Source organism: Corvus kubaryi, unplaced genomic scaffold, assembly GCF_017639235.1.
Source record: "Corvus kubaryi isolate FWS band 111438036 unplaced genomic scaffold, C.kubaryi_AGA036_p1.0 37398, whole genome shotgun sequence".
In the NCBI taxonomy this organism is placed as follows: domain Eukaryota; kingdom Metazoa; phylum Chordata; class Aves; order Passeriformes; family Corvidae; genus Corvus; species Corvus kubaryi.
In genome coordinates, this window is record NW_024581137.1 from 53,802,447 (window position 1) to 53,822,715 (window position 20,269).

Consider the following 20,269-nt stretch of genomic DNA (forward strand, 5'->3'; position numbering starts at 1 on the left):
CCCCAAAAGTCAGACCTTGTGCCTGAGAGCATTGTTTAAACTCTGTCAGGCTTGATGCTGTGACCACTTCCCTGGGCAGCCTGCTAGGGATTCCTGTGAATTTTGGGGATCACATGATGTAACTTGATCAGACAAAGCTTGGCCAAGTCCCAAAGGCTCCCTCCACAGTGGCTGTGCAGGTGCAGATGCCTTGAAAAGTCTGGTGTTTCTGTCATGATTTAGAGCAAAATAACATCTTCATCATCAACAGCGTTCTGCTTCTCATCCAGATGCTGTGTGGAGACAGCCTGGATTTAGGGCAGCTGGAGAGGAAAGACATTGTCCCCTTAAAAAGATTTCCAAAGCTACCTCATGTTTCATCTCAGGGAACCATCCTGATGCTGAATGCTGTAGTCAGGAGTGGACTTGATTATTTCTTATTATGTGGAGACAGTGTTACCGTGCCAGGGGTGCACAATGATTACTGACAGAATATTTCCCTGGGGCTCAGCCCCATCAGCTCTGCTGCATTTCCATCCCAGCTGGTGGGAGCTGAGGTGCTGAGCTAAAGGCAAGTTTCTTTTTGGGCAGGATTAGGATCAACCCTGCTTAGATATGACATAATGAAAACAGCAGCAAAAGCAAGCAAAAAAACCTCAACAAAAACAAACAAAAGCCCCAAACCAAACTAAAACCCAAAGAAAACCAAAACCCCCAAAAAAACCAAACCGAACCAAACCAATAAAGTAAGAAAACAAAAAACCAAACCAGAAAAATCTGTTTGTGTTGCCTCCTCAAGGTGCTGTTCTGGATTTGCTTGTTTCCCTAAAGCATTTATTTAATCAGATGTTCCAAATCAATATGACAAAATACCAAATTGTTCTGAGAAACATCGCAGTCTTAGCTTGAAAATCAGCTCACTTTAGTTGGGTTCTTGAATCTGATTGATCCTGAATGGTATTGTATTGAATATGCCAGAATGGAGAGGGACTCTGAAGAATTGTGGGATCCCTGACTTTTGCCAGGAAGGATAATGGTACAAGCAGGAGTACATACCAAAAGTAGGAAACTTCATTTGCCTCAGCACAAAACATCCCAAAGCCAGCCGTACCAGAGTAGGAGATCTGCACAAAGCCTCTACACCATCAAGGCACAGCTTTCCAGTTTCATCCCAATTCCTTTGAGCTCTCCCTCACTAATAAGGAATCTCTGCCCTTCTGCAGGCTGCCTCTATCCCTTCACTTCTTCCTTTTCCCTCCTCCTGAAACCAGACCCTTGAGCTGCTCCTGGCCATCCTGGATGGAGCCACAAGGGTAGTGGACGATGATTTTTTGGTCTGCAAGTCTGGGGTTCAAAGGTACTGGTCACCAGGGAGAGGAACTGTAGGACAATCCCCCATCCTCCTCTGTCCCTGGAGAGTTTGTGGGGCCCTGGACTGTTAAACACAATCAGTGTGTCTCTCCCAGCTCAGCTCTTCCATGCAAGGGAGAACATCCCCGTATGTGGAACTTGGCAGCTCCACTCCCAGTGATGGAAAGGGCCAAGCAAGCTGCATGCAAGAACTCCAGGATTTTATTCATTATTTTCATTTTAAGCATAGTCTTCTAAAAAAAGGACACTGAAAAGTGCTCCATATTTAAATAACTTTGAGAAATAAAAACGTTTGGTAAATCTAGCTCAGCGAAATCTGAGTGGAGATGGGTCTTTTACAGAACTTTTGAAAGTTGAAAATCTGCTTCAGTAATTGAAATTCTTCAGCAATTGCAGTAATTAGTCATCTCCCAACCACTTTGCAAGGTGTAGGCAGATAGTGAACTAGGCTTACTGTGGGCTTTTTTCCTCACCTACATTTTCCACCCCTTTTCTTGCAGGTGCAGCATGTTTTGTCCTGCTGTGCCTTGTCTGAAACTCAGCTTGTGCTTCCTCTTGGCAAAGCCCGGGCTCTCCCCTTTTAGCATCCATGTGGTAAGGAACATGAGGTGCAAACCAAGGTAAGACCAGACATTTGCATGTTTTTGCATGTTGTTTTTGCATGTTTTTGCTGTGTTGAGATAAAGTGTGGGGTGGTAGAAGGGAGATTTACAGCCTTGGCTGACCTGCTAACACACATTAAAACCACTTATCTCACCTTCACGTAGATTTTTTTCTTTTCACTTTTCCTGAATTAGCCAATATGTACTAAAAGAGCATTTTTAAATCTTTCCTTCTTTTTTTCTTCTTCTTCTTTTTTCTCTTCAAAATCAGGCTCCCTGGCTTCTGGAGAGGGAATCTCACTCCCATTAGTTACCTGGGAGGCTTATGCCATCAGAGAGGCTCAGAAGAATGTGCACTGAGACAACTTCAAAAATCCCACATGTGCACTTGCTTTGAGGAACTGGGAAAAAACAGTCAAAAACTGAACTCTGAAGTTATAATACCCTGTTGTACCTATGGACTTTTGACAACTCACAGAGAACATTAGTAAGTTCTCTCTTAAGATGCTGCTCCAAGTGACAAGACATATTATCTTTAATCTACCTTGGCTGTATTTTTGCCATTCTGCTCCTGTGTGCTGCTCTGAACAGAAACTAGACAAAATTCACATGCTCTTAGGATAATGTCCCAAGAATACCAATTGGATTTCAATGCTGTTTGGGAATGACTCATTACAGCAGATTGTGTAATTACTGGTACAGCAAACAGAAATCACCTTGTTAATCAACAGGGAACACAGATGGAAAAGAACAATTAAAGTAATCATAAGCCATCAATATTTACTTCGCACAGCAAGTTTTTAATTGTCACTTAAAGACAATCCGACACAAGGGCATAATTTAATTCAATTCAATTTTAACTAGGGATAGAAAGACTGTTTTAAAATGCTCATCTCAGATTCAAGGATTATTAGCTGCTTCTTTACTTGTCTGACAGTGAAGTATTTAAAGCAGAAATCTTAGAGCAAGTGCTCTCCAGGAACTATTTGGGAAAATGTAATACCTTTATTTTTGTTTAAGTGTTCAGGGAAAGTGATAGTGCAACTGATGGATGCCTAAACATCCATGAGCAGTCCTCAAACAAGCAAACAGGAAATTTGGCAGCAAACAGGAAATCTGGAAAGCTGCTCAGTGGGGAATACAGATCGCTAGTTACAAACCCAGCAGATCCAGGCAAACACCAGAAACATGCTGTGTTAGAACCACTCACGAAAGTTACTGAGGAGAGTGAAAAATACATATTATTTCATTTCCATAAAAGCATCTACAAAATCCTGCCTAGCGGATTTGCTGAATAACTGGTTTGGGATGCCTGGCCTTCAAATCCATTGCTGAGCCTTGCTTGAGTTGTTTTGCAGACAGATCTACTACCTGAAACTGTTGTGAGCTCCTGCCTCCATAGCAGGGGGGATGGAAAAGGGATGAAAGAACAATTTTCATCCCTGGTGACCCAGCTGGAGAGAAACTGGTGGGGCATCAGGGCAAAAGCTGAGAATTAGAGATACCCTCCCCTCCCTGCTGCAGGACATAGTTCAAGGACCACCCATTGCTGGAGATGTCTGGAGGGGAAGGAGGCTGCCAACATCACTAACAAAGCAATTGTTTAAGAAAATAGCTTTCTCCACTTAGCAATCTTGAAAGACAGGACAATCTTAGAAAGAATTGGTGGGGAAAACCCCGTATCACCTCATCTCTGAAATCAGTACATGACAATCAGGCTGGATTTTTGTAAGCCTGGATTGGGACTAACTTTTGGTCAATTAAATTGAACACAAAAGCTGCAGTAGAGATGAGGGATTTGTGATAATGGACTTTCGTGGAGTGATGACATTAGTGCCGGTTTAAAAGGATTTCTCTGTGAATGCCACAGGCAATGAAACTTGGTTGGGACTTTTTTTCCTGAGTGTTCTTAGTTGGGACTTCACACCCCTTTCCCACGAGCTTTCTTGTGACAGCTTCTCTGGGGTTCCAGCCTCTCACCTCTGCCTTCAGCGCATGAACAGCGAGTGAAGAAGCTGTTGACTGCAACACCTCCAGACTTTGAATGATGCTAAGTCCCACATTTATGCCTTTCCCCAACTGACCATGCAATGGAATAATCCATCTGCTGTCAGCAGAGACTGGGACACAGCTCAGAATTAATTGGCTGAAGCTCAAACTAGATAAGCTCAAGATAATATTTATAGGTCAGAGGAAACAATTGAAAGGAACATCAAACACGACACCAGCATGCCCAGCTGGTGGAGTCTCTCTGCCCCTTCTTTCAAAGCCCAATTGTCTGCTTTTGCAGGACAGGCCTGGTGGAGAGCAGTTCCCACAAACATTCACTTTGGGTGCCACTTGCCTCCATCCCGGGCCAAGTTCAGACTCCTCGTTTAATCTACTTGGTCCAAAGAGGTTTTGATTGCATGGATGCTTGGAAAACATCTGTTCTTTGTGGAAATATTTGCCCGTGCATCCTAGCAAAGAGGACTGGGCCTAAATACCATTCCCGATGGTGATATTGATGTCTGTCTACACTTCTGTCTGTCTGTACAGATATACTACAGCCTCTGCCTTTCCCTCATGTGAAAAGAGCTGTGGATTGAGTGCCCACCACTGCAGTTCCTGAGCACAGAGAGGTGATATTGGCAGTGTAGAAGGGTGTTACTTTTAGCAGTAAACTTCTTTTTTGCAGGGTAACTTGTATAGATGTACATTGATGTTGTTTGTTCAGTATATCCAACTTTCAGCAGACATCTAAGGCATCTTTCCCAGGTGCCCTGAGCTGAAATGAGCCAGCATTTTGTGGTGTGATTAACCCTTTCTCTTCTGCCCCAAAGAAATCTGTAGCAGAGTTGTTGACAGGATGTTACTGCATTGCAATATTATGTGAAAGCACTCTCTGCTACACTAGCACGCTTCTCTGAGATGCTGAGAAGCCCATTACCAGAGATCATCCTTTAGGGATTCTACACACAGCAAAAATAGCTCTCAGTTTGTGGATTACTCTGTGTTTTGATGTTTAGGCATTGCAAAACAGAATTTTCTTTCATAATTCACAACAGTCAGATGGAGCCTCTGCTGTTCCACTGGCCCAAATCAGTGTCAAAGGTCTCTCACAAGGCATGATATATAGAAGAACAAAAAAAAAAATTCAGCAGCAATATGCTTATGCCCCCTCTGGGTTCAAGTCCCTTTTAGAAATAGTGAATACTTGCAAATTTTGTGCTGGTTTTATGAATTATTCAAAACAGAAAATAGATTCAGAGTTGCATTTGTACAATGAGAAAACACAGATGAGAGATGGTTTCACATGTCCAATCAAAAATCAACCATCGCAGCTTGAATTTTGAATGCTGATACCAAACTGCTAATGAATAATTTGCAGATCAGGAATTTTTAAGTGAATAATTTTAAACAAATAAATTTGAGAAAATCAGACAAGTGGTTCATCTGCTTCTTTTGGAGCAGCTAATTCACCCATTCACTCCCTTCTGCAGCTCAGTTGCAGTGATTTGGTTCTCAAAGGACCAAAAAGAAAATGCAAATTGAAATAAAAAGTGTGCTGGCAAAATTATAGGATATTACTGTGCCAATTCAGAGTGGCAGGGTGGGTTAGCAATAGGGTAGGAGAAAAGCATCTGTTAAACCTGCTAAAAATATAGTACCAGGTTCTCATAATCTGCACTGGGAAAATATTTTTAAAAAAAGAATAGTGCAGGGGAGAAAGATTTATTCATTGAGAACCCTAAAGAGCAACTGATGGCCTAGAGTTAGTCAATAACCAGAACAACTCAAAGGTGGAGCAACTTTTTGGTTGGACTGGAAGCTTGCAAAAAGAGTATTTAAATGTGGGTGGAGCATTTAAATGTGGGTTAAGAAAATAAAACGTTCTGGGTCAGTAGGAAGGCTCTGGGATTTATTTTCTGGGGATGAGAGGAGTCCCAGGGGCCTGTGTCCCCCCTGCTTTATGCCATGCATGCTCGGATGTGTGACAGGGAAAGGTGAAGCCCCTTTCCCAGGCCATCTGTGGCTCCTTCTCCAATCTGTCATTATAAACTCCACCATTAAGAGGCAAACACTCAGCTAATTTACATTTGGACTTTGCATTCTTGTGTGGCTCCTGTTCCAAGAGGGGTTTTCACATGCAGGACAGAATTTAGCTTAGTTTTTGGTTAACTCTGTTTGGTGTTAATGAGACGTTGTTCTACAAGTGTGAAACTAATTTCAAACTGTTAGTGATGCAACAGAGTTCCAAACTGCCTCAGTGAATTCATCATGAACTCATGTTGTTGTGAGTTCACCAGGAAGACCTCTACTTATGGCTGTGACAATATTCATTCCTCATCCGGCCCTTCTAGTCTTCAGAAGCTCTCTGAAACAGTAACTCCAATAACAAATTCCTGGAAGCCCATACAGTGCTTTAGGTGAGTCCTATTTAGTCCCATTTTACAGATGGAGAAACCAGAAAAGAAAAGCTATGTCACCTAAATCACAATAAGAACAGTTTTCAGGGCTGTGCTATAACTTAGGAACTGGTGGATTCCAATTTTGTGGTTAAATAATTAAACCAGGCTTTCCTCTTCTGCTGGAGCTAATCTGAGAAAAATGAGTGCCTTCCCTTTAAAAGGTTTCTAAGCATATATGCAAAGAAGAATTTATGGCCTGCAGTTTATGTACAGAATTTCCTTTTCATAAATCAATTTATTAAAGCTCTGGAGAAGCTTCCAAAGGCTCTGATCCAGCAGTGCACTTAAACATGTCCATAACTTCAAAAAAAGTAAATTGTCCCATTGAAGTGCTCTCCTGGGCTGGGGCCAAAGAAAGTGCAGCTCTTCCCTCAAGTCAAGGTTCAGATGTAAAATGGGGAAAAATAATTTCTCTGAAGTTTAATAAATTACATAATCACGGCAATGCTCTGCCAGCCTCCCACATTAATACCTCAAGCTAACAAAAAATGGCCTCAGGGAGATAACTGCCTCCTCGTTGATACACTGAGACGAAATGTTAGACTTCATCTGGAGGATGTGATGTTGCTGACTTCTCCCAAATTTGGCAGATCCCACATGAATTCAAAGTGAATCTTTGGAGGAGCCAAATCTGGTACCAGCAATTCTCCTGGGACACGAGCTTCCTTTTGCTCAGACTTTTAAGGATTATCCTTAAATTAGGAGAACAAAGCGTGGCGGTATTTCAAGGATTTGGAGTATTTTGCAGTGTTTTGTAGTAGTGAAGCCACTTTGCCAAGAGGACTTTTCACACCTTCTTCTGGACTCCTGTGCTGGTAAATATTTGGGAGCCAGTACTGAACATACTGTTACACACTGCTGGCAGCCTCGCCGGGGAGCTCCGCCAAGGACAGCTCCTCTAATCTGCCGAAAACTTCTGTGCCCAGGTCATGTGTGGAGCAGGCTGAGGTAACTGGACCTTGTGCTAGCTGGGAGTGTGGAATGAGATGTTAAATGCTAAAAGAAAGAGAGAATTCCTGTGGATGGGAAGGGGATGTGACTCAAGTTAGCAGGGTGACACATCTACGTCACAACTAAAGGCGTTCCCGTTTGCTTTGGGTCACGGGGATGCACAGCTACGTATCCAAATCTCCTTTGAGCTCTGCCTAGGGGTGATGCTCAGAATCAGAGTGACAGCTGTCATTTCACAGATGCAAAGCTGCCAAACTTAACAGCCCTTTCCCACCCACTGTAAAACCCAACATGAGAAACGTTGTAGTTCCAAAATGATACTCACATCTACAATAAGGAAGTCCAGCCAGCACCAGGCGTTGGTGAAATACTTCTTGAAGCCATAAGCCACCCACTTCAGGAGCATTTCCAAAACAAAGATGTAAGTGAATACTTTGTCAGCATATTCCAGCATGGTTTTTATGTTTTTTCTATCTTCAAGGTAAATATCTTCGAAGGCCTGGAAGTACAAAGGATTGATTAATAACTGCTCCTAAGCCCTGTTGGAAAGCCTGGGTGTTGCACTGCAGGTCTGTATTTGATAAGATTATCATGTACAGTCTGTGATTTCAGACGTATTTTAACATTACAATCAAAAAGAGTGTTCAGGCACAAACAGGACTGACCCTAACCTAAGAGAGATCTGTTCAGCTTTCCCCTATAATGGACACAGGCTTGGCTATCTCTCTCCAGCCTCTACTGGCTGTACTGGCTAGACATCCTTTGAGTGTAGGAAGAGCTTATGCACCCTGAATTTGGAGTGTGAATCCATGAGCAGACTGCCACCCCCAAATGCCCAGATTTATCCTGCCTCAGCTCCTGTTGGTTGTGCAACTGCTACCCAGGCACCTCAGATGTCCCAGGGCACAGGATGTCTATATTTAGGAGGCAGAATATGACCCTTGAATTTTGCCAAATAGATCTTATTGCTAATGATGACAAATTGGGTTATTAACCTGCCTGTGTTATGGAGTACTGGAGTTCCCTGGCTTCTGTTCAGCCATCACATTTCAGGTGGCTACAGCTCTCTGCCTCAAGAAATGCTCATTATTATTCACTTAGTAGAACAATAATGTTTTAAAGGTCAAGGTATCTATCTCCCCATCTCATCTGTCTCTCCAACTAATCTCATGCAGAGCATTATGAAAAGAGTTTCAGTATCTGTATCAAACACGGGCAACTGAATAACCCCTTTAAAATATTTAAGATCTAAACCAATATGCCTCCTAAAAGAAAGAAAATAAAGATGTCTCATAGTTTAGCCTTTACTTTATAACATAAATCAAATAAAAGGTAGGATCCTAGTGTCAGGTTTGCCCATATACAGCCCATTTTGGGGCTTCTAAGTCAAATTACAGTCTGCTTCCCTAGCTACTTTTGCCACTGCCATTACACAAGCTGCTCCCAAGTCCCTGTAACCTGGATAACCCAAGCTGTGACATATTACTCTCATCCCATCGTGTGACCCAGAGCACTTGGCAGCAAGAAACATAGTTTGAGAGGGTCTGTGCTAATCATCTGAATTATCTGCATTTACATATTTCCAGATCTGTAGCTACTTTCTGAGGAGCTTCAAAAAGTCAGCAAACACCCAGTGCCTGGAGATACAAGAAGTGTGGTACTTGTCACTCAGGCAGTCACACTGCTCTTTTGCCTGCCAGGGAACAGTAATTAAACTGACAAGAAAGCTTTGGCAGCCTGTGCCAAAGCTTGTCCATTTGTCCCCACACTTTGGGGTGACGTTTTCACTGCAACTCTGTCTCCTATCTTGCCTTCAAAAATGATATTTCAAGGGTGTGAAAGAGCTGTTGGAGAAAGCCTGAAAACAATGCACAGATTGGAGTTTATCACTTCTCATAGGGGCTCGCTCACTTTGTCAGATGACTTGCTGTACTTTGCAATTACTGCAAAAATAACAACAAACCATTTAAAGTGATTTCCTCCTGTCGTTCCTTTGCTCTCCCTACTTTCTACTAACTTGTCCTACTGTCTACTAACTGTGTTTTGTCTACTAAAAGCACACTGTAAGTCAGGAAGCAGCTTATTAGGAGATGAAAAATATGCTACCTGGACACTTCTGTACTTCTGGACAAGCTGTGGATCCTACCCAAATGACAAAATTCTGGTGATTTGCATTTTTCCATGGTGACAACAGATGAAACCTTTGCCATATAAAACATCAAGAAGGGTTTTTTTTTTTTCTGCTTTGTGTGTTAAAAAAGAGTTAAGTGGGATACCTGCAGTGTTATCCAAAATTACTGTTAAAAAGTATGCTTCCAGTTTGGGTGCTTATGGCTTAAAATCTTAAGGAAGGTTTTTGGATCTTCTGCAATAAGCTAAAGGTGTATTTTCATGGTTTAACCACATCCATATATCTATTGGCTTAAAGGTATATACAGCTCTTCTCCCTTAAGAGCTTAGTGTCCCAGGGATGCAGCCAGATGAGCTCAGTTTTTGGAAGACAGCAACCCAGAATAACAGAAAAAAAGTTGTGTGTTGCCTCCAACATCTCCAGTCCAAATACCGAAGCGCGGTGCTGATATGTGAGAGAATGCAGGATAATTTGCCCTTATACAGAACTGCATTGGCTAAATTGAAAACAGCAAAAACTAAATGAATGCATGCAATTTAAATTAAATGAGCTTTATATTGCAGTCTTCAGTTATCTAAGGCACTTTTAATTACATATGTAAGGAAGTGTATTCATCTGAAGCATATTATAGCAAGCGACAATCCCCCTCTAAAATGTGTTCAAAAATTAATATTCTGATGCTCAAGCTGGTGCAAAAACTGTCAGAGTCCATTCATTTCAGCAAAGCTGTGACAATTTTCAGAAGCCTACTATTTACCCAAGTTATTCAGCCTCTTATTTTTCATAATAAAATAAAATCCCCTGAGCAACATTTCAGCCCATCTCTGGTGGACCAGGAGAACAGTCTATTTTCTTCCTTTTTTTCATCAATATTTATGTATTTCTACCTTCCTGTCTCCCTTCAGAGACTTTCTCTGAGCTACATAAACCCAGTACTTCTGTGTTTTCCTCTTTTTTTTAGGCCACTGATAATCTGTGTTGCTCTTCTCTGGAGTTTCTTCAATTAGCCCATGTCTTTCCCAAAGTGCAGTGCCCAGAGCTGAAGCCAGTGCTCCAGCTGAGGCCTCCTTGATGCCAACTGGAGTGGAAGAACAGGATAATTTATACAGCCCAGTGGGATGTTGGGCTTTTGTGTAGGGCTGTGATGGAGTTTATTCTGTTTGTTGCCTGCTCCCTCTCCAGCTCTTTCTAGTAAATCTGCTCCTTACAGCCATCCTTCATCACACCTTTCTGATTATTCCTGGTGAGGTGAAGCAGGAATAATCCTAAAATGATGCTTGCCTTACTACTTAAGGCAGATTCATCCATTTGGCTGAAGTCAATCCTGACCTCTGGAAATATGTGGGTAACCTGTCCACACATGGCACTGCCTGCAAATTTAATAAGTGTATGTCTTACTCCCTTACAAAGGAGAAGACCAGTGACCACCAGACCTGGAGAACTCTCGATACACAGCTCTGCTCTAGATCAGGATAAAAACCTGGGAGAAATCCTAACCAATTCCAGGGATTGCTGACGTGTAAAAGAGAAATATAAGTACACCTCTGTGAAGAACTCAGGGCTGATAACGCAGAACCCAGTATGCAGTGGGATCTCAGGAGGAGAGGATCTCCTATCAGAGTCCTGGGCAATGACCAACCAGTGCCCATACACACATGTGCACCTGGACACAAACAGGACCCATGCAGGGAAGGTACTGAGTGTTAACCTAAGGTGTATTCAAAACAGGAATACAGGCACCCAGTAGCTCCATGGGTAGCAGTGATTCAGTGCCCTCTTCGTCTTTTATAATTGTGATTTGCTGGTTACAGAATGTGCTAAAAAAAAAAAAAAGAGAAGAAAAGAAAAAACAAAGCCACCCCCGGAGCAAAATGCAAGTCTCCAGATGGGAACTCTCATGGAGGAGCAGCTATAGGATGCTGAAGCAGCAATGCTGGCAAACTTCCTCACACAGACTTCTTCAAGGATTTTCTTTTCAAAACGTGCAAGTCAGAATTTTACGATACAGCAGAAGAAGGTTCCCCACCATATGGTAAAGGCAGGTGAAATCAGAAAAGCTGATGACCTATTTAAGCCCCAGACATACTTTGCTTTGAGAAATGACCAGTGAGAGCTCATAAGATCTTAGAGACAGCTAAACTGGGGAACACTGAGACCCATGCCCACTTTTAACCAGTTAGGGAATGCTGGCACATTTACCAGGGCTCCACTGCTCAGCAGGATCATGAAGATGATGAACGTTTCAAACCAGTTGTGCTCCACGATTCTGTAGCAGGTCTTTCGCAGCCTCCACCAAATTTTGCCTGGAAATTTTGTGATGTCCACTGAACAGCACAGGAAGAATCGCACACAGACTGTAAAGAAATAAAACAACAAAAAAAAGGAATTATTACCAAAAAAGCGCCCATTTAATTCTTAAAGCTTCATTAAGAAGCTGCTAAACAAGATTTCTTAAACTGACACGCTGCTGCAGTGTCTTTCCTCCCTTTTGTTTATCATAAATCCCTTCTGCTCTGCTTTCTGCTTCCCTCTCTCACTCCTCTATTAAAAACCATTCAAAATCACTTGTGTCCCAGGGAGTTCTCCCAATGATTTTTGTGATACGGAATATATCGGCCATGAGTCACCAGTGCCCTAGGTCATTCAAAAAGTGTTATCTTAGCTCAGGCAGCACTTCTGATCAGGACTAATAACTCTAGGAGGTTATCAGTGATAGCTTCCACATCCTTTTGAATGGAGGAAGGTTATTTTCTTGCTACTACAATACCACTGGAATTACTGATTGAAAGTGGCAATCTGATGAAAGAGAAATGATGAGAGGAGGTGCTACAGTGCAGATGGGACCAATGTGCTGAAGAGACTCAGGCAGCAAAAGCAGGAGCAGATTTTGATCTCTTGGACTCCCATTAGCTTAAACAAGGCATTAGAACAATCTTGGAATTATACTGAGGCAGTTAAATCCCCTTTGATGCCACAGAAATTTAGATATCTGCTCCATAGCAGGTTCCCCACTGATGCTTCATAGCACTTTGTGACCTCAGTGACAAATAGTGTGTGATAGTTAAGTGCTGTGCTGGTAATGGGGCCCACACAAGGATTTCTGATAGGCAAGACCATGGCCATTTTTAGTTTCCTTAGCAACACTCATTTGTTATAGCAAAAAGATGTCATTGGTAACGGATAGATCCATCTCCCCCTCTTCAAAAACACCGTGTGCATTGCCTTGAGCTGGGCAAGAACTTAAAATGGTGTGAGACGACCCTGGGAGCCAGGAATTGTCCTGGCCAGTCAGTCTTCTGCCAGATAATCTGACTCAAACCTCACATTTGCTGATAAGAATGACCCTCAGAGACCATTTTATTTTCGAAAAAGCAAGCTTCTTCTTACCCTGTATTTATTCTACGTGTTGTATAGAAAGAGACTTAACTATGGAAGTTTATCAGTCCCATCATGAGAAGAAAAGCCAAAGGCCAACTGCTTCTACAGCTGGAAGGTGGCCAAGGTCACCAACACATCTTGAAACACACAGCCACTGCTCAGAAGTGACAAGGGAAGGCGTCTCACCACGGTGACGCAATCAAGTGTTTTTGCAAGCAGAAATAATATTTAGGCAAGGCAGCTTGGGAAGGAAAGAGGGCGAGTGCCAAGGTTACAGAGAGAGCAGATGCTGCTAATTCAAGGTGGCATAACTGAGGTGCCTGAGCTGCCTGTGATATGGAAGGAGATCAAGTGCAGCTCCTGGGATGCCGGGATTCCCAAGCAGCTGGAAGTGGGGCTGTGCTGGCAGCGGGCTCTGCCAGGAGGAAGAGAGCTGCTAAGTCTGCTGTGGTGTTCCTGGCATTTTCTGTGAGTTTTTATTATCCCAGATCCCTGCTGTGGAGCAGCAGAACTGTAGGATCTTTCATAGAGGAACTACTCCCAGAACTTTTCCCCTCACATTTCTGAGATTTTGGTTAGGTGTAGGCTCTTGGCTGTGCTGGGTTTTGGTGTGGGACTAAAAGGACAGTAAACCATTTATGCAAAGGTAATAGTGCTGTGATGCAAATAACTACCTGTCCTCTAAATGCCTGCATCATACAGACCCACAGCAGCTCCCAGTTTACCACTGCGTTCTGGAACTCAGAGAAATTCTGGGCTCAGTTGAAATACACTAAATTATCCAAACTTTTTTAGAAAGGCATAATACTGGGAGAAGATAGAAATGTAAGAACCAGCTCTCTGTCTCTTTGTAGGTCAGGCACCACTTCAGCAAAGGCAAGAATTATCCTTCTAAGCACTTCAATCCCAAACACTAAAGAATCAAGGCAAGCGATAAAAGGACAACATATTAGTCACTACTTTTTGCTAAAACCAGTACAATGCTCACAGCTGGCAGTGCATGTGGGTTTGGGTGTATTTTAGGAAGTAGGTACACAGAACAGACTTCACAGAGCAGGCTCTCTGCTGAGAGAGGCCCATCAGGAGAATCCCAGCAGCACAGCACGACAGAGGGCACTACCAGCTGCATCTCTCAGCAGGGCTGCCAGAAAACTCTTGCACGCTTCTCACCCCACAGCCCCATGTGGTCATCACCATCTCTCAGGTGTCTGGCTCACACTCTGTGCTTATAATTCAGGGAGACTGCCCACCTCATTGTCAGCTTTGAATCAGGAAGACCAAAGGCTTGGGCTCAAAACCCTCACTTATCAAATGAACAGCTTAATGAGAAGGTTGTTCACTCTGTTAGTGTGGATTTCTTGTGTTAAACAGAAATCCCCTTTGTACTGGAAGTAGCCACTGCTTGCAGCAGAATTAACTGTCCTTGCATCTATCTCCTTCCCAAAACCAATTTCAATTTGGAAAAAAAATCAACTTTTTTTCTTACTTAAAACATTTATACAGAAACTTTTCACTCCTTTCTCACAAGTTTCTTCCTAGATGGTTACTTGGCTTTTTAGTCTCTCAGATGGATGCCTAGGCCCAGCCAGTAACAGGCATAATATGCTCTGCCATGCTCCTACAGAGTATATAAATGCTCTGTAAATACTGTTGGAAAAGGTTAGGATCTCCCAGGAAGTGGTTTTCCCCACTCTAAGATAATTGGATGAATCATTCCCTGGAGGACTTCCACTACACAGGGTGCCTACATGATTACCTGAGCCCAGGCACAGCTAAAATTAGGGATCACCTTCATATTAGAAACTAATGAGCAAGGCAATGTGGGTTCCTAAGTCACTTCGTTTGTGATGGGAAGTACAACATGGTTAAACCAGGTTGTTACTGATTCAGTTGGCTTCCACCTGATAGTCTACAAGTCCAGAGAGGTATTTTCAAAGACAGAAAGCCCAGTAGCACCATTATTTTTTTTTATGCTCTTTGATTTCTTTAATGCAATTTCAATCTGAAAAAAAGAGTCCTAGTTACTGACAGTAATACCTTGAAAAATCCAAAATAGATTCTTGGATGAGTCAGCCCAAAATCACAGTGCTATTAAATCCCATGCTTTTGATTGGGCCCAATTCAGAAATGTTTAGACCAGATTCTGCTACAATTGCTAATGTCAAGTGGCATTTCCATGAATAATCATGCTGTCTGCAATTCAGATGAAATGCTGCTTTTAACTATTCACCAGTTGAAAAGAAAAAGGAAAGAAGAAAGGAAAACTGACCCCAAACAGGTCTTTTAGTGAATTAGTAGAAACCTGTTTCTATTTTGAATTTTGTCATTTTCCTCCCTGACTCTTCTTTCATGCCTGTGCTTTTCTGGACTCTCTCTGATTTTGGTAGCCTATGTCTCTGGTCACCTTGACCAAAGCTTACATGCTGAGTCAGAAACTTCTCCTAACCAACAAAAAAGTTTACCTGACCTTAGTCTGTAGTCTAACACATTGTTGGGGATTTTTTCCCATATCTGTGAAATCAAAATATCGAAACCATTTTGATGCATTTAAGGCATGACCTGGTGAGGGTCTGAGCAATCCTAACTCCAGCTGATAAGGCAGGTGGTCAGCGAAGCCCACCTTCTTGTTTTAGAAGGTGCTTTTATCCACATGAAGGAGACCATTCTTTAACACCTTTTAGCACAGCAAGTGTCAAGGCAGGAATAAAACCTCTGGCATTCTTATGACAGAGTTACTCATCTTGCCTGGTCTAACAGATTTGTGCTATCCCACTGAAATCAGTGCTAGGAGGGAATGGGTTGTGCAGAAGACTTTCTCCACCTTGTGATTTTGTCAGGGCTTAGTTTTGCCACTGTAATTCATATTGGGCTGCATCGTTTTTGAGAGCAAATTGACTCATTTCCACCATGGTCTTTTGGTTGGTAGATTACTGCTCATCTGAAACAAAGAACAGCAGAAAAAGTCACCCTAAAGGGTTGAATTATTTCCTGGTAAATCTGTGAAGCTGTTCTGAGCTGCATCTGTGGTCAACTTGTCCAAGAACAATGTCTGTTTTCAATTGACATTTGGACATTTCATACCATTTCTCATACAACAGAGACCTATTTACCAAGAAACCTTTCCAAATGCATTAATACACCATGATATTATTTACTTTTTGGTTGTATTTCATAACAAGGAAAATGGTCCCTTCAGTCACTAGGGTGTCCTACAGCACAATCACAAGCTGAAGATTAAAATAGATCTTAAAAAAAAAAAAAAAAGAAAAAAAAAGAAGGAATTGAATATACTGTGCATTCTGTATAAATATTCCTTTGGTTCCATATTCACATTTTCTAGCCTGGTGCATTCTAATCATGGAGCTCTTAGGCCTGATTGCATTACCTTAGTGCATTGGGAAAAAAAAAAATCTCTTTCTAAATTTGGTAGTTATACTGAAAAACCTTCCTCCTTAATGCCTGACAGCCAAGCCTACTGATTTTGGGCTTATGGGTAAAGAATTTACAAATCCACTGCTTGTTCACACCAATATATATATATTTAAATTTTCATAAAATTATTAGTTGTGCTTTGGAAGGATTTGGCTGCTGGTTCTCTTCAATAAACCAGGAACACCAATTAATTTCTTCCATTCTGCTGTCCAGCAAGTATGGTACCTCATGTTCAAACCATAGCAATGTTGTGACTGCCTTTACACATGAGTTCTCAATTATTGGGACATTCATTTTTAGAACAAAACAGTGTTTTTCTTATCTTTGAGCGCTGGTTACAGCATTGCTTGGTTTGCCACAAAACACGGCTTCCTCAGCATAAACTCAAGCAGGCAGGAATTTGTAACATGGATTTAATATATATTTTATATATGTACATGTATGCTGGGTTTCTAATGACCAGTTTGGCTACCTGGGCATGTACAGAAAAGAGAGCAAACCTGACTGTAAGACCATAAGACTTTGAAAGAGCGCAACTCTCTCCCCGTGCTCGAGGGAACACGATCTCAGCAGACTCTTCTTATTTAACCCCTTCCTCATCTTCTGGCCCCGCTGCTAACTCACTCAGGGGGGTTGGAACTGGATTACCTTTAAGGTCCCTTGCAACCCAAACCAGTCCATGATTCTGTGACTGCACATCTGGGCTTTATAGTGTGTGGGAGAGATTTACTGTCTCCAGCATTTGGGTACCTGAGACACATATGGAGATTTGAGATTTTACTTGTGTGCTACAACTGGGTGCTGCCAAGAGGGGATCTGACAAAGCCTCAGCCTGCCAGGTGTTCTTACCCTTCCAAGGGCTTAACAAGGGTACATTTCTTGTTTATCTGCTGCTACTCTCCTTCAAACACATCATCTGGGAGGTCACTACAAATAGCAGTGCGACGCCTTGGAGGAAAGGCAGTGGGCAGCCTGGCCTACCATTGATGTCATCCGTGCTTTGAGTGAGGGGGTGGATGAGTTTTAAATCTAGAGGTCCTGTCCAACCTGTATTAATTTAATTCTGAATGCGTAATAGGGCTGTAGGAGTCTTATGATGTCTGAAAATTGTACACAACATAATGCCAGCACACAGTTCTGGTGGAAAAACACAGAGTATCTCATGACAGCCACAGGGAAGTGATACTTTAAGACTTAAGTTTGTTCCATGATTTTTTCCTAGGACGCCAATGAGCACATTTGGTTTGGCTTGGCTTGGTTTTACTCAGCCTTTAAAAATCATCTAGTGGCAGCCCCTGTAACTGTTTAGATTTATTCCGTTTAATGGTCTATTTTTTTCTTCTCTTCACTTTTTTGCTTCTGAACAGCCGCTATCTGCAGTCGGGGAGGGCAGGACACGGGTCCCACCACTAATCTGAGTAACTTCACTTGGGAACGTGGCATTTTCCAGCTGATGTTTGGGCGTTTTAGGAGCGATAATGGCTCATACATGGTCACATGGGAAGATGTTTCTGGGCGTCCTTGGTGTCACGAGTTGCGACCAACCGAGCGTTGAGCAGGGTTGATCATTCTCGCATGACCCTCTGATGATATTCCCTTGAAACCTCTGCCAGAGGGTTGTGTCCGGGGAATTACGCCTAAGGACTTGGTGGAATCTTTCTCCTATTAGGGTCTGGGACAGAGGAGCTTGCTGTGGCCCGAGGGCTCTCTTTGGATGACCTTCTGTGAGACACAGAAGGTAATGTCCAAACAGGGAGTAAATTTTGCCTCAGGGAATGCATACCAATGGAGGTAACAGGACTGGAGTGTTGCAAGGCATCTGGAGGAAAAAGTACCCAAATAGCTGGCATTGGATAAATGTTTCTTTCCCATCAACTGGCAACCAGAAATGGTCTCTCCATTTCTATCAGGTTTTTCCCAGCAATACTTGCTAGCTGCCAGTGCTGTGACCCTACCTTGGCTTCACATTTCCTGACCCAAGAATGTTCCCTGTTGACCCTAATCAAAGCTATTTTGAGGTGATAACACATTAACAAGTCCCCCCAAGAAGAACGACCTATGGCTTATCTGGGTCACCCAACTCCCGGAAAACTGTGACCTCAGCAAACTTTCAGCAACTATTTCAAGAACATGCATTATCTTTGTTGCCTTTGTTATCTGAAAAAAGGGGCCTGAATCTGGAACATATTTGTTCAGGACATAACCTATGCTGGATGTGTTTAGAAATGTCATAGTTTGAATTTAGATAGCTGGTGAGCTAGCAAGGTAAGAAATTAACCCTTCCCCTCTCACTCTTCCTTTTCACATAATCTCCTTCTTTCACAAATATTAACTTTCATTCTCCCAAATATACCAAATATTGTTGTATGTCTTTATAAAAAGCCAGTAAAGGCAGCACTAGATAAACCTGCCCAGTGCATGCTCTCCAATATTTTCATTTTAGTAGTTTAAAGCCTTGTCATCTCAGCTAATTAGACTGTTGTTTGTTGGCTTACTTGGTTTTTAACTAGACTGAAGTGACAGCTGCATGAGGTTTAATTGCAATGGTAAGTTTGGGCAAAAATATTGGAAATATTTAATAGCAGTTGATTACAGGAAAACACTTTGTTTCCCTGCATAAATTAAACCTAATGTCGATGTTGTTGCTGTAAGAATCATTTGGACTTTCAGTTTATGGCAATTTGACTTGAAATTTTATGAGCGAATAATCACATTGAGTATGTGCATTTTTGCCAAATCCATGAGCAATGTGATCGTATTTAGCCTAAACAGTAAACTCTGGAAAATGTGCATGGATACATGCTGCACAGGAAAGGAGAGTAGATGTGTTGGGGAGGATGTCACCTGCACCTGCAGGTGTCCCTGGACACCATGCACTGGGCTGAGGGCTGAAAGCAGGCATTCCTTCATTTTCCATTTAGAGCTCAAGGCTCAGCTGGCTGCATCCTGGGAGAAGAGAAAAATATGACTTGAACAGGGACTGGTGAGGAACTAGGAGAGATTAGGAATAAAAACAAAATGCAGGAACAGGGGTGCTCAGGAAGGAGGGGTGCAGGGGCCATAACCTGGGTGGATGTAACCCAAGGCAAGCTTGGGGTTCAGCCCACAGTGCCTTCATTTCTACATTTCTCTGCTGCCAGAATGATCAGCAGGCTTCAAAGCTGGTTAAATACTTCCAGTGATCCATCTAGAGGAGCCCTGCTTGCTACCCGGCATCCCACTGATAGCACTGAAAAAGACCTGACAAACTGGGTTGGTTCCATTGTGGTCCTGCACCGTGGAATTTCAGGCAGGTCTGGTTGTTTTAAGACAGAGCAAATACAGGGTGCTGCTGCTCTGGGAATGTGTTGTGTGATGTCTGCCTCATTTCTTTTAAAAACTGGATGGTGGTCATGGCCAACCACAGTTTCAGAATTTGTAAACTGAAGTCTGAACAGCATTGATCTCACAGCACCAGCTTGTTTAAGCATCTATAACATAATCACTTTGCAGGGCACAACAGGGATTGCTGCTCACTAGCCCCATTAAGAAATACATTGTGAAAGAATGAAAACACCAGATCTAATTTCTAAATGTTATTGCATGGGTCTGAACAGTTACACCATGCTTTCTTCCGTCAACTGCATTAATTTTTGGCTACTGCTTTTAAGCAGAGCTGCCAAAAAAATGTTTAAATCCTAGGGACATTTGTAAGCCCTGCAGGGCTCCCTTACCTCATTCAATCATCTTTCTCACAGATATAGAGATGCACATTTTTGCTGACTTCAGGGGCATTCATATACCCAGCAAATCATCTCTGTCTGATCCCATCTGAGCTGCTCCGTTTTTGTTTATAATAATCCTTGAATTTTCAAAGGACTATTCTTATATTAAACTAACCCTATTTTTCCCAATCCAGATTTAAAGGAAAATGAAGAATTTGACTGAGATAATATTTGGAATAGAACTCACTCTGAGAAGAATAACTTAGCATG

General features: G+C 42.3%; 1 protein-coding gene across 8 annotated transcripts in view; it reads right to left on the reverse strand.

Annotated features, from left to right (window-relative positions):
* Positions 1 to 20,269, reverse strand: part of LOC121671600 (sodium channel protein type 5 subunit alpha-like) — a 215,225-nt gene that overhangs the window by 30,499 nt on the left and 164,457 nt on the right. For all 8 annotated transcript variants that reach the window (XM_042043575.1, XM_042043574.1, XM_042043573.1 and 5 more), the window contains 2 exons: positions 11,685 to 11,839; positions 7,680 to 7,853 (listed from right to left, as the gene is read on the reverse strand). In XM_042043575.1, the coding sequence (XP_041899509.1) occupies positions 7,680 to 7,853; positions 11,685 to 11,839 (329 nt within the window). The remainder of the gene's footprint in view (positions 1 to 7,679; positions 7,854 to 11,684; positions 11,840 to 20,269) is intronic.